The following is a 25,117-nucleotide window of genomic DNA, read 5'->3' on the forward strand; positions in this document are numbered from 1 at the left end:
ATCAGCTCGTTGTTAATAGATGTTGAATTTGTTTTGATGCCTTTATAAATTATTGTAATATTGCTGAAAAATATGCATGAGAGGTGTGGTCTTTCCTTTCCATGTAGCAGCTAATCCCCCAGAACAGGTCACCTCAGCAAGATTGCCTCCTCTGTGGCAGGAAATGGTGGAACTCTCTTTGCTTCTCCCAGGGAAGGAGCTGGACTATCCTGAAATACACTGTGGCTTGGAAAAATCCCTCAGCAGCAGAAAACCTCACATGCCAACACCAGGAAACCTGCAGCAGCTTCCTGATGAAAATACAGATTATTTCCAACACCCCACCTTCACGTTTCCCTGATAGTAAAGGCAAACAATTTACCTCCCTTTAATGAAAAGAAGCCAATTTAAAACTATTTACCTTAAATCCACAGCTGCTCCTGGCCCCAAAAGCCTGTGCCCATTAGAGAATGGGGGTCCCCTCCACCTCAGCATATTCTGTCACTTGGGTCCAGCTCATTCAAATGACACAGGAGGAGGTGCAGCTCTGAGTGAATCCACGCTGGATTCCCTGTTCCCACTCCCACAGCACCCCCAGGGCTGGAGGGGTGTGATCACCATTAATTGTGTCCCTCCAACAGGGCAGGAGCTCAGGGAGTGGATGTGGAACAGCCCTGGCCACCCCTGGGGAGGCACCAGGGACACCTGAGCGTGCAAAGGTGGCAGAAATGTCCTTGGCTGGGGCCAACCCCCCTCACCTGGCTGCACCATTCCAGGGCCAGCACGGATCTGATCCGGGGGCTGGGGGCACTGCCTGCCCCAGCAGCAGCAAATGCAGGTTCTGAGGGCCTGGGCAGGGGTCTGGGCCCCTCTCCCCCCTGGCACTGCCCTGGCCAGGCCTGGGCTCTGGAGGGACGGGGGCACCGCTGTCAGGGTGCTGCAGGAGCTCGGACCAAGCACTCCTGATCCCTCCTCACAACTCTGGCCTGGATTTCTCCTGGGAGCAGCAAGTTCATCCCACTCTCCGAAAAGCGTTTGGGCACTCCCAGCTGAAGCCCTGCCCTGAGCAGGAGCTGCCAGGAGGATTCCCTTGCTCCTCGCACACCCAGTGCCAGGAGCTGGGATTGCTGCAGCCTGCAGAGCTGCCCAGGGAGCAGTGAGTGATATTCCCAAATCTGGGCTCCCCTGTGCCTGCAGAGGCAGGAACACCCTGCAGCCTGATCCCAGCTAATGCTGGCTCAGTGCACACACATTTCCCAGGAGCTCACGCACATTAAAAATACTCCATGAAAACCAAAACCCAGCAGAAGTCCCAATTGTCCCCTGGGCTCTGCAGTTACAAACCCATCACTGCACTGTCACAATGCTGAACCTGAACCCAAGGGCTCTCCTGGCACAGGTTGGACACTTCCCAGCACACTCGAGACTTCCAAGATTACAATACCAAAAAATACAGAACATTTCAGAACCGTATTATTTTAGGACAAATATTTCAGACAGTTTTAAATAACAAGTCAAAGGAAAATGAGACATTTGTGGAGTCACATGAACAGAAGGGCAGATCCTAAGGACCAGACAGACCCAAACCCCTCAAAATTATTTCCCCTGTTCTTCCCACCCAGAAACATCTCTGTTGCCCTTTCCCCAACCAATACTAAGTCCAAAGAAACTTTGGAATTTGACTAAATTTATTTTGGAATCTAAGGGAAAGGAATGCATTGGACAGGAGTGTTGGTGATACCCAAATAGAAATGCCAACCCCACGAGGGCAAACTGCTAACTGGGACTTGGTGTTCTCTACTGCACTCTAGGTTATTCAGTCAACTCTTAGTAAAAAAAGGAAATAAAATAGTTAAGTCAAAAGGAATTAAAGAGAAATTCATGCTCTTGCTATGGATCTTCATTGATTCCCCACGTAGAGGTGCAATGTGACAGAACTACCTTTGCAATGGATAAAAAAAGCCAGTTTTGGAGTCTCTGCACACGCTGTGTGAACGCCCTCAGCAGCTTCTGGAAGCTGTCACATCCAGGCAGGCCCCTGTGCCCACCTGGAGCAGATCCTGCAGCTCCTCCTGACACGCCCAGCTGGCCACGAAGAAATCAGAAGCTGCTTTTGTAGCTAGAAAGAAATTCATTCAGGGATGAGACTTTTCACTACTGGATGCCAGACTCTAAGCTGGCTGCTGGGATCTAAGCCACGCTGTTCTTTGGACAATAAATTTCAAGTTGCACTTACTGTCCTAGTTCTCAAAAAGGAATGATGATGACAAAAAGAACCAAGAACTACGACCTAATTGCATTAATTTCAGCTGAAGCCATCTTCCATCAGAAACCATAGGATCTGATACACCAAAGTTCTCCCTAGGGATGTGGATGAGTAGCTCAGTGCTTTGTAACTAGTACTGCTGTATTGTCTTGTATCAAAAACAAACAAAAAAAGGAAGTTTAAGGGCATGTGCAGCCTCAGCTCCGGAAGCGCTGCCGGCTGTGCCACGGCTCGCCCAGTCAGCCTCTTCCCTTGGAAAAAAGTAAAAAATAATAATAAAAAAAAATCACCCCCCAAGCAAAATATCACCAAAGCCATGCTGGTTCCACGGGAGCGAGTTCCTGCCGAGGGCTGATGGGGGCCTGCCTCACTCCTTGGTGTCCTGCTCCTCGCCCTCCTGGGCTCCGTCCTCGCTGGCCTCCTTCTCCTCCTTGCTCCGCTTGTTCTTTTTGTGCTTGTGGCGCCGGTGGCTCTCCCCCTCCTCGCTCTCGTGCTGCTTCCTGAGCGGGGACAGAGGGGACAAAGTGACATCAGACACAGCCCTGCCACAGCAGGGACCTGCTGATGGCCACTGGGGGCTACATCCCACCAACAGCAGCCACCTCAGCAGCACCGAGGGCACGGCGGGGATTTCTGGGATACATCAGCACTGCCACATTGTCACTGTCACACATTGTCACTGTCACACATTGTCACTGTCACTGTCACACTGTCACACACTGCCACTGTCACTGTCACACACTGTCACAGTCATACTGCCACTGTCACACTGTCACACACTGCCACTGTCACACACTGCCACACACTGCCACTGTCACTGTCACACACTGTCACAGTCACACTGCCACTGTCACACTGTCACACACTGCCACTGTCACACACTGCCACTGTCACACTGTCACACACTGCCACTGTCACAGTCACACTGTCACAGTCACACTGTCACACACTGCCACACACTGCCACTGTCACTGTCACACTGTCACACACTGCCACTGTCAGTCACTGCCACTGTCACACACTGCCAGTGTCACTGCCACTGTCACACACTGTCACAGTCACACACTGCCACTGTCACACACTGCCACTGCCACTGTCACACACTGTCACACACTGCCACTGTCACTGCCACTGTCACACTGCCACTGTCACTGCCACTGTCACACACTGTCACAGTCACACACTGCCACTGCCACACACTGTCACAGTCACTGCCACTGTCACAGTCACACTGTCACACACTGCCACTGTCACAGTCACACTGCCACAGTCACACACTGTCACTGTCACTCCTGGCAGTGTCCACAGGCAACACCTCGGTGTTCCTGCTCTCCCGAGTGAGCTCCAGCAATTCTGACACGGCGCCGAGGCTGAGAGGAGGAGGAGGAGGCCGTGTTTGAAACTTTCACTGCTCTGAACATCCTGGGGAAATCCCTGGACTGAAGGCAGCAAAGGGATCAGTGGAGTGAGAGAAATGTGGGTTTCCCCATGAGAACAGATTCTGTTTCTACTTCTGCTGACTCACACCTGACCTGGCTCTTCACTGCCTCTGTGCTTTAGAACTCCTTTATCTCCCCCAGTTTTCCAGATGTGGGTGGAGAACTGGGGATGTTTACCCAGGAGCAATCCCAGGCACAAGAGGCCTGAACAGGCTGTGCATGCCCTGAGCCTGTGCCCTGCCAGCTGCTCCATGCAGCCAAACAGCCCCAGGAGCAGCTCTGCCCCTCATCAGGAAAAGAGGGGAGGCTCTGGTTTGGCCTCTCCTGGCAGATTTTCTGCTGCTTCTCTCACAGCTTCAAACCAAGGGAGTTCTCGGGAGCTGACTGTGGTGTGAAGGTGGCAGAATTCAGAGTACAGGAACAAGCAGATAAATTTATCCCATGATAAACTGTGACTGTGCAGGCTGTGCTCCATGAGCAGGGACAGCATCAGGTGTACAGACCAACTCTTAGCACAGCTGGAATTCCAGTTTAGCAGCAGACACAGAACTGGATGAACCTGGCTGAAAAGCTCCTGGCTTCAAGTAATTTTCTGACTGGTTTAATAAATGGTTTCACAGTCATTAAAGGCAAGAAAAAAAATAGAGAAAAATAAAAGGCTGCTGCTTCTCCACAAAACACCTTCAGCCACCTCGTGGCCGATGTGTCAGTGGTTTATGCTGGGACAATGTGACTGTCCTTTAATACTGAAACCAGCGTCAGTGATTTCCTGCAGACTGCTCAGTTTGCAGGAAGCTGGAAATGAAACCCTTTCATCTGCAGATGCCTCAAACCTCAGTGTGCCTCAAGCAGAGAACCCCAGAAAGGTTTGGGTTGGAGAGGACCACAGGCCAGCATTCCTGCAGTGAGGTACCTACTCCAAAGTTTCAATTCTGAGTAGAGGAAGCTGAGAAATAACCCTAAAGCAAATGATTTGTTTGTCTGATACCAGCTCAGCTTCCAGTTGCTCTGTATTCAGTTTTTATTATGGTCTTAGTTTTTCTTGCTATCACTTTGCTTCCAACCCTTCAGTAACCAGTCCTTCCTTGAAACTTTACTCATCTCCTTAAGGATAAAACAGCTTCTTTCCTCCAGTCACTATAAAGGAGTTTTTCTGATACCAGTTTCAAAATAAGGGTCATTACCTACAGAGCTGACAGGAATTTCACCTGAAAGAAGGGAGTTGAAGCATCAAGAAAAAAGAGCAAGTCATTAATGGGAAGTGAAGCGACAGGACCTGAGCACAGCATCTGCCTCAGCCCAGAGAGCAGAGCTGCTGCTCTGCTGGGGACTGCTGGAGGATCATCTGTTGTACATCCATTTTCTGCAGAAAAGTTGTGATTTCAGAACAGGCTGCTCTGCCCCAGAAGTTTCAGCTTTGTGTCACCATCAGACTCTGGGCAAGAGCTCTGCTCCTCCTGCTGCAGAGGCAATTTCTGAGTGCAGGCAGAAGGAAGTTCTTCACAGAAGGATTGACTGATTGGAATGGGCTGCCCAGGGAGGTGATGGAGTCACTGTCCCTGGCCATGTTTAAGGAGAGGCTGGATGTGGCACTCAGTGCCATGGTCTGGGTGACAAGGTGCTGCTGGGTCACAGGCTGGACTCCATCTCAGAGGTCTTTTCCAACCGAATGGACTCTGTGAGCTCTGCCCAGCACAGGAGCAGCAGGATCAAAAGCTGATGTTTCTGTCATGGCCTTGCACCTCCTCTGTGTGTGCTTTTGTTAAGATGGGAGCTCTGCTGGGAGGCTGAGCCCAGCTCAACCCCTCCTTCACCCACTGAGCTGGGACTCAACCCCGAGGTCTCCTTTCCCTGTCCCAGAGAGTCCCTCCTGCCCAAGGCTCTCGGGCAGAGGGATGAGCCGGGCTGACATTCCAGCCTGGAGCTCCTGCCCAGCCCTCACTGACCTGCGGGAGGATTTGTGTTTGCTGCTGTCGTCCTTGTCGCGGTGGCGGCGCTCGCGGTGCCGCTCCTCGCGCTCGCGGCTGCGGTCGCGGCTGCGCCGGTAATCGCGCTCGAAGTCGTAGCTGCGCTCGCGGCTGTAGTAGCGGTACCGCTCATCGTCACTGCGGGGACAACACAGGGACATGTGGGCACAGGGACACGGCCCCCTGGGCCTGAGCCACTGGGCAGGGCTGCAGCTGTCACCAGATGTCACCAGCAGTGTCTGACAGAGCTGGGGTGCTGCTGAAACGCCTGCAACAGGAACACAGCGCACTCACGCTCCCCTCGCCGCTGGCTGGGCTTCCCTCAGCACAGACACCCCAGACAACCTCTCATCCTTTTGTGTTTTCTTCCCCATGAGCTCAAAACCTCCAGCTGTGAGCACAGCTTCCTGTCTGTACCTCTCTACCTGTCCACCAGGAGTGGGAAACAACCCTCTACACCTCGGGTCAACTTCTGAAAGCCAAAATCCAAAGGGTTAACAAGTCCCTCTGTGGGAACAATACCCAGACTTGAGAGAAACGTCAGAGACATTGTTCTGACACTCCTGGAAATGAGCTGGACAAATAAATGTCCAGGATCAATCAGCTGGGAGTGCTCTCAAGGACTGCACAGCCACTTGCCCTGCTTTGACCTGCACCAGGGAGCTGCAGAAATGCCAGCAATGTGCTCAGGAGTGCTGATCCCAGGCCTTGGCTCCAGCACGGACCAGAAAGTGGGGGAGTCTGAGCTCTTCCAATTTTAGCAAGTTTGTCTTCTGTTCTCTTCCCCTCCTCCCATCCACAGTGCCCAAAAGCTTATAAAGGAAAAAAAAAATATGTATTGGGAGCACACTGCCCTGTTTGCTCGCTCCCTGGGCTGGGGAAGCTCCCAGGCAGGAAATACCCTGTGCCAGGAATGCACATTCTGATCATGTTTTGAATGATTATTGGCATTTCTGAGCCTGGAGCCTGCAAAACACCGACGCTGACTGAACACCAAAGGGATGGGTTTGGGAAGTCTCTGCAGCCCAGCCTCCTCCTCAGATCAGCACAGGGAGGCTCCAAGGCTCCTGGCCTTTCCCCAAGTGCTCCCGGCACTGCTGTCAGCCGAGGCCACAGCAGCTCCCACCAAGGTGGTCTCTCCAGTCCTGCTCCCATTTCCTGGCTGTCTCCCAGGGAATGGCACTCCCAGCCCCCCAGGAGAGCGGAGCAGAGCAGGCTGCTTGTCCTTTGATCTGACAGTGACATTTAGAAGACAAGAAGCAGCAGCTCCTGCAGCCAATGCTTCACACTGAGCTGTGAAACACTGAGTAAACACAGAGGGGCTGTTTCATTGACTGGCCTCGTGGGAGAGCAAGAGGAACTGGTTCTGCTGGATTTAAACAAAAAACCCCAGACCCAGAGACAGGAAATCAGCCAGTGACACAGCTCCTGGTCTGTGCTGTACTTATTGATCCAAAGGAGCTCTTCCCCAGACATTCCAGAGAATTCAGCTGGTGTCCCCTACAACCCAAGCCTTGGCCAGACACCCTGAGGTGTCCCAGGGCTGCCCAGGGAGCAGCAGGAGGGCAGCACTCACTTGTTGTATTCACTGGTGGTCGGGGTGCGGTCGCGGTCTCGGTCTCGCTCCCTCTCCCGTTCGCGCTCGCGCTCGCGCTCCCTCTCCCGCCTGGAGCCCGAGTATTCCCAGTGGCTGCTGCTGGAGCTGCTCGTGCCCTTGTCCACCGTGGTCACCCAGGGCGTGTGGGACGTGGAGATGGGGGGGTAGCTGATGAAACCTGAATCTGCAGCCAGAGAGCAGAACTCTCCATCATCCAGAGAATGCCAGCATCCCCTCTGTCCCTCCCTTGCCAAAGGTCCCCTCTGGCAGCAGAGCTGTGCCACATCTGGCAGCACTGGAGGCTCCTCTCCTTGGGAAAGGCTGGCACTGCCACTCCTCCAACCCTGCCCTGCAGGGCTGTCTGTGCTTCCACAGCTCAGCACAGCCAGGAGGAGCCACTCCTGGTCACTGCAGGACTGGGAGAGAACTGGGGCTGCACCAGGGAAGGGAATCTGCTGAAATCCTGGCACTGCCTCTCCAGTTACCAAACCACCAGTGACGGTGCCTGTAGGCAAGGGAGAGGGTGAAGTGGAGGAGGAGGGATTCAAAAGCTCAGGGAGGAGATGCCAAGCTCAGTAGCTGTAGATGGTTGTGCTGATCCCTGAGGGTGGGGAAAAGGGAGAGAGTGTGAGGGTGAGCACGTGTGTGTGCAAACAGGCATCAGAACACACTGCTGAGGCATTGGGGAAGCTGCTCTGTGCTGGGGATCTGCCCTGGAACAGTGACCTGAGCCTCAGTGCTCGGCCACCAAACTGCATCAGCACACCTGCACAGCACTCAGGGCAACAAACCCAGCGTGTGCTCCTGCCTGGGATGGTCTGGGACACAGCAAGACCCTGGAGCTGGAGCAGACACGATGTGTGTCAGCCTCAGGAGAGCCTGGGCTGCCAAGAACCAGGGAAGAAAGAGAGGGAGCAGCAGTTGGATGTGTCCTGCCCAGTGCTCACCTGCAGAGTTGTAGCCAAAGGGAGGTGGCTGCCTGTTGTTGTAGCTGGCTGGCTGCCTTTGGGAGAGAAAAGGGGGTGAGTTACTGACATCAGGGACCCCCACAGCTCTGGCTGTGCTGCAGCTTCACCCTGTTTTTCCTGCAGGTCTGTGGAGCATTCCTATGGGAATCCCACTATCAGAAATGCTCACAGGTCTTGCCACAGCTTCCAAACCTGCCATAGCCCTGCTGCTGGCCCTGGGAAAGCACCACTGCTCACAAACTGCCTGGAGCACCTTCAGAGAAAGCATTGCACTAACAAATCATGCCATCAGCTACTCTAGGCTTTATCTAGATCTTACTGGCTCCTTCCTGTGCCTTGAATATGACAGATCCAGGTGAATGCACAGAGGATTCCTGACAGACTCTGCTCTCAGCCCCCACCCCAACCCCAGACCAGACCATGCATCCTCAGCACTGATTGTGGACCTGTTCTCCTCCCCCCCTCCCTCCAGGGGAGCTGCTCCCATGGTGGGATCTTACCCAGGTGTGGTCTTACCCATCCAAGGTTGGGATGAGGAGAGCTGGTGGTGGTGCCAGAGGTGGTGGGAACAACCCTGGACACACAAGGGTAAATCAGCACCAAGATGTTACAGCTTCACAAGTGCTGTTCACAGTTAAAAACCATTAAAGCATCTTTTTACTCTAAACAAGGCCCTGCTTAAAACAGAATCATTTTCCTTCAGGGTAGGATCTCCTCCCCAAATTCACACCCTAAAGCTCTGTTAGTTTTGTAGGGATATGGGAAGAAAACCAAAGCAAAAACTACCTTTTATTTTGGCTTATAAATACTGAACATGAGATTCATCAAGGAGTAACAATTAACTCTTACAGCCCTATGGAGGAAAAGTGGTTCTTGGGATGAGACACGTTGCATTCTGATCAGAATATAACTATCATGTGATTCTGACCTACAGATTTATGTCAGAATAGGAGATAAGCAGCTCAGGTTCAATGCTCAGCTGCAGCTTATTAATCTTAAATTAACTGTGCTCTAAATTGGTGCCATCCTATTTCATGTTACTTTGTCCAAATGCTCTGAACCTGATCAAAATTGCTGCTGTTATTAAGAACAAGGTAAAACATACCTGGAATTGGACCTGGAGGTGGCAGGCCTGTGGAAATAAGCAGGGAAAACAAGTGAGGACAACAGGGAAAGCATGGCCTCTCTGTACTTCACAGACTCTCTGTACCTCAAGGTAAACCTCAAAGCACAATTTTGAATAAATCTCACATACTGGAGCAAATAGAGCAGCAGAAAAATTGGTGCTACAAACTGGGAATTGACCTATAAATTATATCATTTTCCCCAGTGATGATCTCTTTACCTTTATGATTTAAAATGCTGCTGTTCTCTTACACTGGGGAACTCCTTTTCTGAGTGTGAATATACAAAAACAATTGATTTGGTCTTCAGAACAACTGAAGGAGGAGCTGGAGAGGAAAACCTGCTGCAGGTTCCACTCCAGTGTGTCCACCTTGATTTTGCCAAGCATTTTAATCTAAGGCAGTAGGAAAAGCCACCATGGAAAAGCCACTGGGGAAAAGAACCTGTGAGTGCTGCAGCAAATCCTCCTTAGGCAGAAGTCTCTGCATGAAGTGCTCCTGGTGCCTTCTCCAGAGCTTGGCTGCTGCTCCAGGACCAGGAGAAGCCCAGAGTGTGGCCCCCTCAATTTTCTGGTGTATTTAAGCCAGAAGCAACAGTTCTCAGCTTCCTCCAGAGAAACAGGAAACTGCTTCTTGACATTTATCAATAAAACAAATGGATCAGCAGCACTGGAAGGCTCCCTCAGGGAAACAAAGCCCAGAGGGTTTTTTTCAAGGAGCAGCTGCCATTTTTAAGCATTCATGGCAAATATTAAGTAGGCTGATGGAGACTAAACAAAGCCTGGCTTTGGGTAAGGATCTGTTCCATGAATGCTCACCCATCCTATGGCACTGAACCATTAAACCTTTGATTTGCTCCAAGCCTGGGACGTGCCAGCTCAGTTCCACGGAGTGAACACGTACCTGGAGGATGCAGGGGAGGTGGAACAGAAGTCACTGGAGGAGGAGGGTGCAGGAAATGTGGAGGAGGAGGCCCGGCGAGCGGGGGAGGCGGAGGCCCTGCTGGTGGAGCGAACGGCTGCTGCTGAGGAGGCTGCTGGGGCTGCGAGGGCTGCTGGGGCTGCTGGGGGGGCTGGGGCTTGCTGCCGTGGTCTCCCAGGACCTTAGGGGGCACAGGAATGAGAAGAGAGAATTTTAATCCCTTTGCTCCTGCAGCAGGGCCCTCACAGTGCTGGGAGCATCACCACAGCAGGACTGAGGCCATGCCTGAAGAGTGAGCAAAATGCAGAGGCACCACAGTGACCTGAAGTGCAGCTGGCAGTGCTTGAGAGGGGGAGGAACAGCAAACAACCCTTCCCCAGCAAATTCTGTCTCTTAGGTAAACTCTTCTTGGCAAAATCTGGAAAACTAACTACTGAAAGAATAAATGGACCACACAACCATGGAGAAAAACCCAAGGAATTGGGCCTAGAAAGGGTCCATGTTTAGGTTTTTCTGGCAAGTTAGCAGTGTTGGCAGGAGGGAGGTGGTTAAGAGAAGGGGGTTTGGCAGATGGTCCTCAGACCCTCCAGCTTCCTGCCTAGGAACCAACCAGAACATTATGGCCACACACTGGGCAGGCAAGCCCAGAACTGAGACCAGCTTTAAACCCAGGCTTTTGTTTCTGAGGTGTGGGCTGCATCAACTGATTTGAGACTAAATGTTACTTTAAAGGACAGAGAAACACCAGCCCCAGGTACAAACCCTTCACTGCAGATTTGAAGATTCCAACCCCACAGTGGAAGGGATTAATACACAGCAGAGATTCCCAGCTACGCACTCCTAGGAATACTTTGGGAGAGCTGATGATGAAAGAACTCAGGCCTTACCATTCCAAAGGCAAGACTGGTCTTTAAATAACAAACCTGGCTCCTAGCAAGACCAAGTTTTTAACCCAGAAATTACCTGAGCCTGCAGAAGGGAATGATCCAGGCACACACCTCAACAGGGTCAATGCATTACCTGCTGCTCTGCAGGTATGAACTGGGACACAGGAGGTCAGGAACACACAGACATTTGCCCAGGGTTCACCAGAAGTGCAATAAAATGAGCAATCTGTCAAGGCTTTACCTGAATGGGGTTTTCCTCCGTGGCGTGTTTATCCCGACGTCTCCCTTCCACCCTGCGGATCGTGCCTGCCTGGCCCCCGATCACATCAATGGTCCCACCCAGCTTCCTGGTACAAAGCACAGGCATCTTTTTAGGCTCAGAAGCACCAGAAGGAACAATCTTCCCTGCTGTCAGCAGATTTCTTTCATGCTTTCTTTCCCACCAGGGAAAGATCTCTCAAATTGGGATGAGAAGCCAAGGAGAAGCCCGTTTGCATTCCTGAACAATTTCCCTCTGAGTAAGGGTGAGTTTGGGCTCTCTGAACACTCAGAAATGTGATCCAAAGAACCACCATGAACAGATGTAAAAACAGGGATTACACACCGGGACAGAAATGCCCCATAAAATGCTCAAATCCAACAGACTGAGCAGAGCTTTAATGCTCATCCTTGAAGCACAGAGTTGGTTCTCATACACAGGGAAAAATTGGGATGCAGGGCTGCTTTCTGCAAAGCAGGTGTGCAAAAGCTGTTTTATGAATGAAGCAACAGAAACACCCTGAACCCAAAGTTCTGGCTTGTCTGGTGTGCTCTTCTGAAGCCTTTGATAAAACCCCATCGATCTCCTAAGGGCCAAATGGTTTCCCCAGCAGAGGCTGCCCCTCAGAATGACTCAGTTGTTTTACCACACATCCAGCAGCGTCGCACACAGGCTCAGGAACCAACAGCTCCTCTTATCCTCTGCCAAACTCGTAATCCACTTCCACTTGAGGAGGCAAAGATTAACATCGTGGGAGTAGGAATAAGCCAAGCAAGCACAAGCAATGTCAGCAGTGTGAGCCCTCAAAGCTGAGGTGTTTGCCTGGCTCCTTCCACTCCCAGAGATGTGTCCCATCAGCTGGGATCCAGGATTCCCTCCCTGCACCAAGGAGGGGGAATGGGCAGGCAGGGGCTGCACTGCTGGAGGTGACACTGAATGAGTGACCACAGCAGCTTCCTGCCAAGCTTAAGAGCTTCTCTTTGAGGCTTGAGGAGACTCAAACATGGCCCAGATGGTTCCCAGGTGCCCCCCTGAGAAACAGGCTCCTCTCTTACCTGTTGGGAGGAGGCCCAGCCTTCATTCGTCCTCCCACCAGAGCCAAGAAGTCTGTTTTGAACTCTGTTTTGATGATGTTGTTTTCCACTTCTTTTTCAGCATTTCCTGTTCTTCCCTGCTGAACCTATGGAAAGTCATAGATAACACACAGGTGTTGTGCCTGTCTTTCAAGTGAATGGAGCACTGGAGATCAACCCACAGCAAAAGAAAAGGAACAATCACAGCAACCTATTCTTCAGTCAAGGCACAGCCATTTCTGTCAGCTAGTGGCCATTCCAGCCTCAGCCTGCTGTCCACTGTCTCCCACCAGAAGTCCTGTTATGAGTTCATTAAACTCATATCATTTTCCATGGAGTCACTAAATCAAAACTGGAATGGGCAATACTTGCTGTTCTGACAATTTGGCTGAAGTTCTGATGGCCACCATGGACTCCAGCAAGGTTGATGGCCAAAGCAGTCTGCAAACATGAAAGGCATGTTTCATGTTTCACAGCAGTGAGCAAAACAACCCTGGGAGCCCAGCTCCCCTCCCTGCACTTCTCTCATCCAGAAGGTTTTTCCAAGCAGGCACCCCTAAAGTCACCTGAAATTCACTCCAGTCTTGCTGCTGTAGTGGTTCAAACCTGTCAGGCTGATGGAACTGTTCCTTCCACACAGAAAAGATTTTCAACAGAGATTTAATCTTTAAAGAGTCATTTGGGTATCTTTCCTTGCTGAAAGCACACAGAACAGCTCAGAACTGAGGTATCTCCTGCTCTTACACCCTCATCTCTGTGACTACAAACACAATCCCAGTTTTCCTGGAGCTGAGAGCAGGAGTCACACATCACCCACCGTGATCTTGTTCTCAGTGCTGATGGGAGGAGCAGGGTCCAGCCCCAGCTGAAGCCGCCGCTGCTTTTCACAATAAGCTTTCCATGTTTCTTCATTGAATCCATAATTAAAGTAATCAGAAAGATCAGCACCTGGCAGAGGGAGCAGGAGTTAACACAGAGGTTCTGCACACTTGCATTCTCAAGCTGTCCTTTAACTGCTTACATAAAGGGTTAAGGCAACAAAAGTTTTCCAGAGAGTCCAGCCTGTGCCTCTCCCTGTCAGAAAACTGTGGGTGCCACAGAGGAGACAGTGGCTGCACCTTGGGGACATGGCCTGAGCAGCAGTGGGAGCCCAGGGACACACAGGACAGCAGTGGGACCCTGTGGGACACACAGGACAGCAGTGGCACCTGTGGGACACACAGGACAGCAGTGGCACCTGTGGGACACACAGGACAGCATCTCCACGGGCCATTGGGAGCTCCCTGCAATCATTTATTCACCAGTCTGATTTTTTTTCAGGCTGGTTTCTTCCAGTTGTCCACATGAGCTGTGTGCTGGGCACAGCACAAGAGTGACACTTCCAGCCCCCCACTACAGAAATGAGGTGGAGCCACAAACCTTTTTCCTGGAAGAATTAAACCCACACATTCCCCTCCTGACCATCACTGCCTTTGCTGTTTTGAGAGGAGATTCTGGGACTCAATCATTTTGTGAAAGGCAGCTAAAGTGGAAGGTTTTTATTGATGCATCCCAGACTACACAAGTAATTACAGTTCAGTCATAACCCTAATTATCCATCCCAGGGTGTTATCTCCCACTGCCAGTCTCCTGTGCAATGTGCTAATTCAGCACGAGCACTTCTGAATAACAGAGGTGACCACAAACTGCTTGCCAAAAAAACAGAGATGCAAAGGGGCAATCCCAGCTGCAGGAATTCCAGGAGCACCCCTCCCACCTCCCAGCACTACAAAGCACCTCCTGCCCCACTGAGGTGTCCCTCAGACATCCCCCACACAAAGATATTCCTACACAGACCAACTCCAAAACAAAGAGCTGCTACAAGAGCAAAGAAAAACTCTGCCCAAGCTGAGCTTGGTTTAACTGTGAGGTTTAAGCAGTGAGGTTTATCTCCTGGGCTGGCCACTCTTCCTGCTGTACCACTCAAACATGCAAACTGCATCCACACCGACTCAGCAACACAACATTTACTTGTCGATTTTATCAGCCTCTATTTCAGACCTCTATCAGTTCCTCCACACAGGATTTCTCCTTCCTCTCCCTCACTCAAAGACATACCAAGCTGCTGAACAATTAACTGTAAAGGATATAAACTTGAAAGGCTGTTGAGTAATGAGCTACTTGTTATCTAAAATAAACTTACAGACCACACAGCTCGGTAGAAATCTTCCCTCTACTGCGTTCCAGCAGTTTTAGGGCCAGCTGACTATTTTGGTCCAGGGATGTCAGCATGGCCACAATCATGTCCATGCTTTATCTTTCAACTTCACTGCATTCTTTCTAACTCATTTTCTTCCCATTCCCCTCTGTCTCACTTGGCACTCAAGGAGAAATCCCTGCAGAAGAAAAGCTTCTGTTCCATTCTGCCTGCACTATCTGCAGGGTGCTTCTGTGCTGGTTGGATACCTGGACGTGCCCATGGAGCTTTCAGCACTGGAGTGCCTTTCCTGTGGGTAAGAGATACCCAGACCACACCAGAGGCAACCTCAGGAAAGCTCTACTTACTCAGCACAGCAATATTGCTGAAAGATAAATAAAATACAGGGGCTGGCAGGGAGAATAATAATGGCTGAAAAAAGGCAAGTGGACTTTTGGTTTCAGTTAACATTTCATAAAAGCACATTTTATGAGTAGCACAGCAAAAATCTGGATGTCTAGTTCCTTCAATTACTTTTGTATCAGAAGAAAAACAAGAGCTGATTTGCAGCATCCTACAGCTGTAAGAGGAGGGACCACAGGGACAACTCTGGGCTTGGCCTGGGGACACAGAACAAGCTCCAGCACAGGAAGAGGAAAACAAATATCGACACCCAAATCCTGACCCCACTCAGCTGCCTTTAAGGCCAAACATTATTGGATTGGAATCAGTGCAATGTTCTCGGGAAGCAGAGGATTAATAAAATAGACCATTTAAAAAAACCCAGCTGTTCCCTTTAGGGAAGTTCAATTACTTGAATAAATGCAGCCCAATTTTACGTAGCAATGGCTTGTTCAATCAGTAAATGCCATTGATTGTCTAGCCAGGCAGCAGAGGCTGAGCAACACGCAATGTTCCAGCTTCCCTGTTCCCTGGCAACAATAAATGGCCAGAAATTACATGTGAAAATAAAGAGACACAACTAGAACTGCAGAAAATATTTACCACAAGGAACTGTCAGGCCTCACCTGGTTTCCTCCACGGTTTGTCTTCAAATGAATCCAAATCCACTTCTATCACAGGCAATCCATTAATATTCCCTGCGGCATCCAAGTCAATACCTTTGGGCTGCAACTTGGCTTTGGGGAGAGAGGGACTGTTACAACTTTTAATGCAAAGCCTTTAATCCACTCATTTGCTCAGCAAATTATTCCAGCAAAAACAAAGCAGGGCAGTGAATTAATCATCGGCTTTACAGCACGCAGGTAACCACAATCAGCTTTTTAATAAAAAGGACTCCAGTCACTCCATAAACAAACAGGGTGTGCAGCACCTGCAGCTGAACAGCAGAAAAGCAAATTCAACCCAGATTGGTACTACAGAGAGAGTAAATCATTAGGACATACATGAAATTTACCCCAAATGAAAATAAAATTAAATTAGTTTTCTCCCCAGGCAAAGTATTTCTTTTCCCCTCCCAAGACAGACACATTTTCTCATAACAAGAGACTTTTTCAGGATCAGTCTTTAGTGGACTAACAGGAATCTGCAAAAACCTGTCAGGAACAGAGCCTACAAGGGGAATTTGTTCTTATTTTCTCAATCAGAAGATAATTCATTTGGATAAAGCAATTAGTGGAAGGGAGTAGATGAAGCCCATGAAAGGACAGTCTCACATATGTGGAAGGAGAGAATCCAAGACTCAATTTACAGTAGAAATTAAACTGAATGCTGGGGAAAATTTCAGCACCCAAATAAGCACAGCTGATACTCAAGGCCAGAGTTTGTTTCTTTTAGCATCCTTCACTGCAAGTAACTCAGGTCACTAAGTTCCAGTCCTTCTCCAGGGCTGCAATGCTCAGCCTCAGTGTAACAACATGTTTTAGAAATATTCTGGGGTTTTACTATAAAAGTATCAATCAATACTTTTTTTTTCCCCTAGATTAAATAGAATTATAATCACCTTGTTCAGTGATGGGCAATTAAATCACTCCATTGCACCCTGCCCACTCACACAGTGCTGGGAGCACTGATTTTTAGGAAATGCACTTCCTATTCCTGGTTTACATCAACTCTATATCCTTTTAAGCAGAGCAAAATTTGCAGGTGCTGCAGCTATCAGTGCCAGGTAGGTGAAATACTGCAAAGGTGAAGGATAAAAATAACAGCAATACCTGAAGCTGATGCTCCATAGCCTCTACCCGTTTTTAAGTTTAGATTCATAGGAGTTCCCCTATTGGAAAAGAATCACTACGTTGGCATTTGAACAAATTACTTGGCTAAAGATTCTCATGCAAATATATTCAAGCCCTGACACCCTTCAGGAGATGCTTTAGTTCACCTGGGTTTGCTATTCAGAGTCATCCATCAGAGTGAAAGCACCTCTACAACAAGAGAAGGAAATTATCCATAAAGTGGAAAAATTAGAATATGCAGCAAAGCACAGGTAAGTCGTTTGTGTAAGAGGAAGGTTGCTAGCAGCAAGCAGAAGTGCTGTCTTATTAATTTTATTCAATGCACATTAGGCAGAGTTGTAAGAAATATAATTTCCTGCTTCTCAAATCCAGCCTCGCCTTTTCTGAGCCACAGAAAATCAGACAGCTGGAAATCAGTAAATTCACAGCTTCTGCAAATTCCCAGCAATACAGATTTTGGTTCTGGAAGTTTTCACAGATGAGTTAAACAGAACTTCCCACCTTTGATTCTGCCCCAGGGAGCATAGGAATTAGAAAGCTAATTTTCCAGCAGCAGCCCCACAGATTACCATTCCCATTTTACAGATGGATTCCCCAACAAGCAATTGCAGGGCAGAGCTGCCCATCAGTTCCTGAGCCCATTGTGGTGTTCTGGCCACGGCTCCCAGGAGCCAGAGCAGCTCCCAGCTCGTCCCCTTTCCATCCCAACACGCTGGGATCCCCCACAGCAGCAGTACCCACATGTAGGATGGCGCTCCCGTCTTGATGTTGCCAATTGTGACCTTCACGTCATCGTCATCGCTGTCGCTGTCACTGTCATCCTCATCATCCTCACCACTGGGAAGGGCCTGCAACAGCACAGTCACACAGGAGCTTGTCAATACACACAACTGAGAATTCTCCAGCACAGCTTCTTGAACAGCCTTCAACAAAACAATGGGCAGCTGCCCACATAAAAACTCCTGCATCCTTCGAAGATTTGGCCCTACGTGAAACTTGGGGTAATATTTGTGAATGTAGGAAAGGTTTAACTCAGTTCTAAGAATTTCACCATGTCCCTCTGCCCCACTCTTTTTGAGACACCTCCTTCACAAGGGCCATGGTCAAAGTACACAACCACAAATGAAAACCACCAAAATACATTCAGCAGGCTTCACCTAAGAACCCCGAGGCAAATATTCTCTCACCACAACTTCTGTGGTAGGGAGCTGCTGAGGAGTTTGGTTTGGCTGATTTAGCACAATCACTTCACTTTACAGATTTGACTCCAGTGCAACCCCAGTGCTGGGCACAAAAATAAAGAACAGAAAAAGAAATCTTCCAGATATCCAGCAAGTGCAGGTCTGTGGGAGGCACAAGCTGAATTATCATCTCACCCTACATGAGGAAGGTGTCTCTCACCCTCCCTCCTCTTCCACAGCACGTGGGTCTGTCAGAACTCTGCATGAACCTTCTTGATGTGGCAGAAAACAAACCCATCAAAGAGTCCAGGAGAGGAGGATGAGGAGAACCAACTTCCTCCTCCTCTTTCAGCACTGAGCCACTTAGATTGCATTCCAAGAGGTCTGAGCCTGTAACAAAACTGATTCCCAGCACTTTGGGTTTTCTATCCCACTGTTTCCCAGGTCCTTGAAAAGTCACACTGAATACTGAGCTGGAACACATCGTGCTCTACTTTTCCTACCAGACTGCAGCATCAGAGACCCTGATCTGCCTCCTGAGAGGGTCTGAGCAGAGCCTGCACCAGGCTCAAGGCAGGATGACAAGGCAAGGCTGCAGCTGGAGCTGCTCTGGGAATGGCTGGCAGTGCATCCCCACACTGCAAATACAAAGTGTTAGGCAGTACCAGGATCTTTCCACTCCTTGTTTGTCCCCAGAAGCACAGAAATCCCCACGTGCACCGTGGGCAGTGGGACACGTACATGCTGGGACATCTCTCTGTCCTCGTTGTTGACGGGCCGGCTCTCCTGGGGAGCATCCTGCAGAGGGTGAGCAGATTCTGTGTGTCTGGTGAAGGGGACAGAGAAAACAAAGTGACCATGACACAGAAGAGAAAGTGGACAAGCCCAGCCTAGAGGGTCACCTACAACCAGTTCTAAAGCCTTTGCCCCGGTGACTTTCACACAATACTTTATTCTTCTTGTGTGTTTGTTCTGCTGGAATTTGCTCAACTACCTGACAAAAAAAATCCATCCTCCTGGCTTGGCTTTGCTTTTGCTGGGAAGAATCAGTTTCACACATCCAGAGAGCACCTGACAGTACTCAACAGCTCAGTGGCAGCTGGCTCAGCTCGGATTTGGCACAATCACAACTGATAAGAATAAGACCATAATCAGCAACATTTCACCTCCTTCTTAAGGATGCTAATAATTACACATGCATTTAGTCAGCAGCAAAGGCATCTGTCCCAGAGAAAATAAGGAAAAAGTGACTTTAGTGTTTCTGCAAATAGTTTACAGTAAGTAGTTAAAATTCCAAAAGGAAAAGTCAGATAATATGCACCCATTCTTCTCACTCCTTACAAATTATTCCTGATGAAACAATGCTCAGGTTTGGATTTACCTCCAGTTTAAGAGTTTGTACAAATATCAACATTGTTTATTGCACTGGCCAAGCAAGAAAATGGAATTGATGTACAAGTGTTAGAAAAGAGTGTGCCAAGTGTTACAGAACTGAAATACAGAGAGCTCGTTGGTCTCTAATATCACAGGTAAAACTTAGTAGAACTTCAAAATAATTCTGAGTTTTTTCAAGTGAGACAATCAGAACAGCCCAGGCCAAGAAAACCCCATTCTCCACCAGTGCTTTGTGGAGATGTTGCTATTAATTTAAAATCCCACGCTGGACAACGAACATCCACAGGATTGTGTTCAAAAAGGAACAGGCAACATCTCACAGAATCCAAACACTGGTCACATCAAAGCCACCTCAGAGTCACACAAGTCACCACACAAGAAAGGCAAAATAACACAATTCAACAGTTACTGGGTGTAAAACAAAGAACAAACAATCTGAGCCTAACTGAAGCCCCATTTTGGGAAAGTCCCATGTACAAAGAAATTCATCAGGTCAAGATCAAAAAGAGAGCTGAAGGTTGGGCAGCTGACCAAGCACAGCTCCCATGGGTGCCAAGTTCCTGATGTGACACCTGCACACACTTTCAGGTATAAAAGGCAGCCAAGATGTCAGAGGAAAAATCAGCCTCCAGGGATTTCCATGCTGCAGCCACAGGCTGTGACATGAGGACCAAAGCATGGATCACTGGAGAAAATCTCTCTGATGGATCCAAAAACTTTTTGCCCAGTCCAAGCAACTCAGCATTGACCTCCACCCCTGAATCTCCTCAAAGCTCTGAGATGACTGTGTTCAGGAGGAGTGACAAGTGTTACCTTCAGCTTCAAGTCACATGAAGCATCTGTGGGTGTGCATTAAAATGTATGAACTGGAGTTCAGAGAGACACCTGAGAACCAGGGGCCTTTCCCTAACCTCTCTGCTTCCCAGGAATGAACCATCTGACAGGTCCCCAGCATCATCTGGGCACAGAAAAACATGGCAGAGATTTCACTTCTCCAGAATGCCAACACAATCCTGGGCACTGCTGACAGCACAGCCTCCTGCTGGCATCTACCACATCCCTTAGGCTCGGGAATGTCAATGATGCTGCATCCCAAACTCTGCAGATTTCTGCTTCCTGGCTGGGGACAAACACTCCAGACAAGCCAGCAGTGCATCCCTGGAGCTGCAGCTGCTGACAGCAGAGCAAACAAAGAGTCATTTTTCTTAAAACACCCCACAGCTCTTCATTTAGGCAGATTCTCATCGTGCAACAAAGAAATATGGGGAAAAAATAAAAAAAAAAGAAATAAAGGAGAGCCAGCATGGCCACTAATATTCTTCCTTCCTGCATTTTGCAGTTATTGGAGACAGTTGCTAGAAATTTAGATTTTTAGTCCTGCTTGTAAAGTAAAATTACATTCAGATGAAAGTGACAAGGAACAGCAGATTTATGTAAAGCAGCTGTAAATTTCTGTCTAAAAGTTGTTCCTCCTCACAAAGCTCAATTGATGTTTTTAGGTAACAATTTACCATGTTTTTTACCACTTGTTTATCTGAACAAGTTTTCATATTCCTTAAGCACAGAAGTAGGACAGTATCTGTAACAACCTCAGCATTCCAAACACTTCACCTACAATAACAACAAACACTAAACTGAACTTTGGAAGGGGCTGAACACACACAAGCCCGGTAAAAACCAAGCCTTCTGAAAAATGTTACATTTAAAATGGCAAACAGGTAATCCTGTGCTGAGTCCAAGCTCTGCTGGTGCAAAACACATAGCTACAAACAGAGAACAAATATAAGCCAGGACAGACAATCCCTTCCATACACAGAAAGCCAAACTGATCATTGGTTTTATCTCCAATTTCTACCCACACCACTTGAGAGATCTCACAGAATGTGCTGGTTTGAGCATCTCAATATTTTAACCCAAGCTCAAGGTTTTTACCTTTCCCAGACTAAAGCACAGGCCAGTTTTACCAATGCCAGGCCAGCACAAAGCCAATCCTCAGGGCATCTTTTTTTCCCAGGGAATTAAACTGGAAAACAGATCTGGTTTGAAACTAATTGCTGAGAGAAAAAAAAAAAAAGGCTCAAAGTTAGTTCTGAATCAAACCAGTCCACTCGTCCAGCTCAGCTTCCACATCCATGCATGCCTGCCATCCCAGCAGGGTGGCTGGGGATGATCCCATGGGATGGGGAAAGGACAGGCTGCTGTTCCTGGAAGCAGCACTGCTCTAAAGCACTCATGAAGCTCTGGTCAACAAGGTTCAATCTTTACACCATGCATTGTTATAATGAATAAACTGCCTCAGGACTCACCCAGAAATTGGTCCATCTTCTTGCTTACCAGTGGTGTCATCTGCAAAAACAACAGTAAAAACAAAGGAATTATTCAAGGGAAAGGAAAGAAGCTAAATTGAAGCACAAAAGGCATCACAGGTACAGAAATACCCAGTGGTGCCAAGGCACTATAACCCCAACACTCTCTTTTCAATAAAGTTCAACTCAAAATGGAACAACTAAAAATAAACCCAACCCAACAAATACCACCCATCCACAGAGGTGATGCCTCACACCAAACCAAATTCAAATCCTAAGTCTCAGAGAACAGAGACAACTATCAAAAACTGAAGTCACCTATGAAGGTCTCTATACAGAATTTTAACGCGCCAGGGAAGAAGAAACATAAAAGCATTCATATGGAAAGCCTATGGGGAGGACAAAGACGTTTCGATAAAGTCCTGTGGTTTACGCCGACCACATCCCAGCTCCGCTAGCCCAGGGGTTCACAAGGTTTGGGTGATTAGCGAACTGAAACTCTTAACAAAGCATGGCGTTAACCTCCCTGCATCAGTGTTATTGATGAAAGGACAATAACACACCGCCACCCGCCCAGAAAGAGCCGCTCAGGCGCTGCTGAGGGGAGGCCGGGGGCGGACGCGGGTCCCTCTCTGGGGCCGGGGGGCAGAGGCCGGTCCCTCTGAGGGGGCCCAGGGAGAGATGCCGGTCCCTCCCTCCCGCGGGGCCGCCCCCGGTCCCGCACGGCCCCGCAGCCGGGGGCGGCCCTGAGGCGGGGCCGGGCCCGCTGCCGGCCGGGGCCCCGCGCTGTCCCCGGTACCTACCCCCGTACAGCCAGTGCTCCTCGTCCTCCTCCGCCTCCAGCGGCGCCGCGCCCGACACGGCGCCGGCGGCCGGCGGCTCCAGCTCGGTGGCCATGGCGGCCGCGGGGCTGCGGGGAGCGGCGGCGGGAGGAGGAGGAGGAGGAGCGGCGGCCCCGCTCGGCTCCCGCCGGGCCCGGGCGCGGCGCTCGGGCGGGGGTTCGGCGGCCGCGCTACGGCGCCGCCATTGCTCCTTCTATGGCGGGAGGGGGGGGGCGAGACCCCCGGCGTGGGCGCGCAGGGCCCCAGAGCCGCCCGCCCCGCGCTGCCGGGCCCTAGAGCCGCCCGCGGTGTCCCGCCGGGCCCTAACGCCGCCCGAACGCCCCGCAGGGCCCTAGTGCCGTCGGCTGCACAGAGCCTCGGAGCCGCGCTCACGGCCCCGCCGGGCCCTAACGCCGCCCTCAGAGCCCCGCAGGGCCCCGCTGCCGCTCGCCCGCCAAACCCGCCCCGCCAGCCCCGCGCGCATGCGCGGCGAGCGGGGAGCCGGGCCTGCCCGCGGCAGCGCCGCGCCGAGCTCTCCGACAGAGCGGAATTCTCCGATAAAACGGAATTCTCCGATAAAACGGAGTTCTGAGCTTTCGGCCCCTCGCCAGGAGTCTCGCAAGGCTGAGGCGCCACGGTTTAGCCGCGGAAAGGAGCAGAGCCCGTACGGCCGCTGAGGCGCGTCCCGCTCGGAGCTCCCCGGGAAGGGCGTGAGGGGCCCCGCGGGATTCCCGAGGAGGCGCTGGGAAGGGACGAGCAGCACAGAATGCCGCTCCTTGTCACTGCTGCCAGCGCAGCGGTGCTCCCGAGCAGCTGCGGACACATTCGGGACTGTCTGGGTGGGGTTTGTGCAGCTCCTCGGTGAATGCTGAACTTCACCGCCTGAGGCTCCTTCTGCAGCTCCATCTGCGAGCTCCTGTTCGGAGCATCACCCTCTCCTCTTCCAGAGCTCTTAACTCCATCAGTACCACAGGGAAACTTAGAGCAAGCTGATTTTCAGCACTAATGCTCACAAAACCTACAGAGAAACCCGAAGCAAGTTACCTTTTCCATGCACTAAACAGTGCTAGAAAAATCCCGGATTAAAATGTTCCCTGTGGTTCCGCTGTGGTCCATTCCTGCTCCTTGTGCCCTGCTGGATCCTACCTTGGGAATGCTGAATGAATACTCACCGTAGGAACTGGAATGGGAATTGGACATCCAAAACCCACCAGGAGCTGATGAACTCCGTGGTTTATAGCCATGGATCCAGGTTAACTCTATACAAGTGGGAAAGCCCTGCTCACCAACAAGCCTCAACAGTGGCTTTTCCATTTCCCATTGTTTTCCATTTACAACAAAACCCAGAATTCCTTTGGACTTTTGCTGCTCTATTCACACTTCACTGTCAAAAAAGTCGGAGGAGATCCCTGTAGGAACCGTCTGGAGAACCAGTAGTTTTCAATTACTCTTCCAGGCTTGCACACCATATAATTTACAGTAAATACAGATCAGTCGTCACCTTTTGATTAATATTTTCCTTTTAATTTTAAATTCTTATTAGTCTGAGAGCTACTCTAATTCCTCTTTCAAATTTTATTACCTATCCCATGGGACCAGCACTGTTGTTGAGAAGCGTTTCTTTTCTAGCCAAAATCTCATATTGGTTACCACTGAATACAAATATACAAACCTATTTCCTGCAGAAATTTTCATTTACTGCTCAAGAAAGGCTACTATAGATGGTAAGGTATACATAAAAGAATGTGAAGTAAAAAGTGAATATATTGAAAGGATCATTATCTAAATACATTCAGTGATTAGGGAAAATGTAGAATTCAGCAGTTTAGCCCAGACCCAAATCTGCTGCTAGCATGTTTATAAAAAAAACAGATGTAAATCAAGCAAGTCCAAGTAGATTCGATCTCCCAGATAAACCACAACAAGGAAATTACTGATACAGTCAGATGTAGAAATAAGAGAAATATTTAAAGCAGGCCAGGGACTAAGTAAGTAAAAGGGCATTTATAAAATCATAAGCAAAATTCAGGCATCAAAACTCATCTTTCTAGTAAACTCATTTGTGTTAATTTTGCAAATTGAACCAGCCTGTGACAAACACTTTTTATAGGAATACAAGGTGAACTGGAGGACACAGCAATGGAAATATTGAGAGATTCACCAGTACAAAGTGTCAGATGCTGAGTCTGGACTGATGACGAGTGTCTGCAGGGAACTTGTATAAACTACGAGTGGCTGAAGAGAAACAGCCCCAGATTTATCACAGAACATCTATGAATCAGAAATACAATACAGCCACTGAGGAGACAAATGTGATCACTCAAATTTAATGGATCACATTCTTTTCACACAAGAGAGGGAACTATCAACACTGAAATAAATACCTGGCACCCTGGCCATGAGCCACTAACTGGAATATTGTTCCTGGTCACTCCTATTCAAGGATAATTAATTCAAATAAATGCAAGCAGGATGAACAGAAACAGAACTTTGGTTTTGAGAGGAGGCTAACATTTAATTTGGTCTAAGGAATGAAGGGTTTAAGTCTCTCCAAGCTTCACTA

General features: G+C 49.4%; 1 protein-coding gene across 4 annotated transcripts; it reads right to left on the reverse strand.

The window, feature by feature from the left end:
- Positions 1–1,430: 1,430 nt before the first annotated feature.
- LOC107203913 (pre-mRNA 3'-end-processing factor FIP1-like) lies at positions 1,431–23,021 on the reverse strand. 4 transcript variants are annotated; one of them, XR_004497302.1, is made up of 17 exons: positions 22,537–23,021; positions 21,734–21,773; positions 18,774–18,858; positions 17,593–17,699; positions 16,831–16,889; positions 15,685–15,795; positions 13,298–13,428; positions 12,463–12,587; positions 11,390–11,495; positions 10,244–10,442; positions 9,322–9,348; positions 8,733–8,790; positions 8,196–8,251; positions 7,228–7,432; positions 5,631–5,789; positions 2,216–2,745; positions 1,431–2,098 (listed from the first exon to the last, which is right to left on the reverse strand). XR_004497302.1 is itself a non-coding variant. In XM_019006532.1 (16 exons), the coding sequence occupies exons 1-16, from the start codon at positions 22,628–22,630 to the stop codon at positions 2,613–2,615; spliced, it is 1,695 nt and encodes a 564-aa protein (XP_018862077.1). In that variant the 5' UTR covers positions 22,631–23,021; the 3' UTR covers positions 1,431–2,612. The 4 variants fall into 4 exon arrangements, 3 of the variants coding, with proteins under 3 accessions (XP_018862077.1, XP_015482007.1, XP_015482008.1); XM_019006532.1 differs by having other exon boundaries at positions 1,431–2,745; positions 8,733–8,795; positions 9,327–9,348; XM_015626521.1 differs by having other exon boundaries at positions 1,431–2,745.
- Positions 23,022–25,117: the final 2,096 nt, after the last annotated feature.

The sequence above is a fragment of the Parus major genome, chromosome 4A (genome assembly GCF_001522545.3).
Source record: "Parus major isolate Abel chromosome 4A, Parus_major1.1, whole genome shotgun sequence".
Classification (NCBI taxonomy): domain Eukaryota; kingdom Metazoa; phylum Chordata; class Aves; order Passeriformes; family Paridae; genus Parus; species Parus major.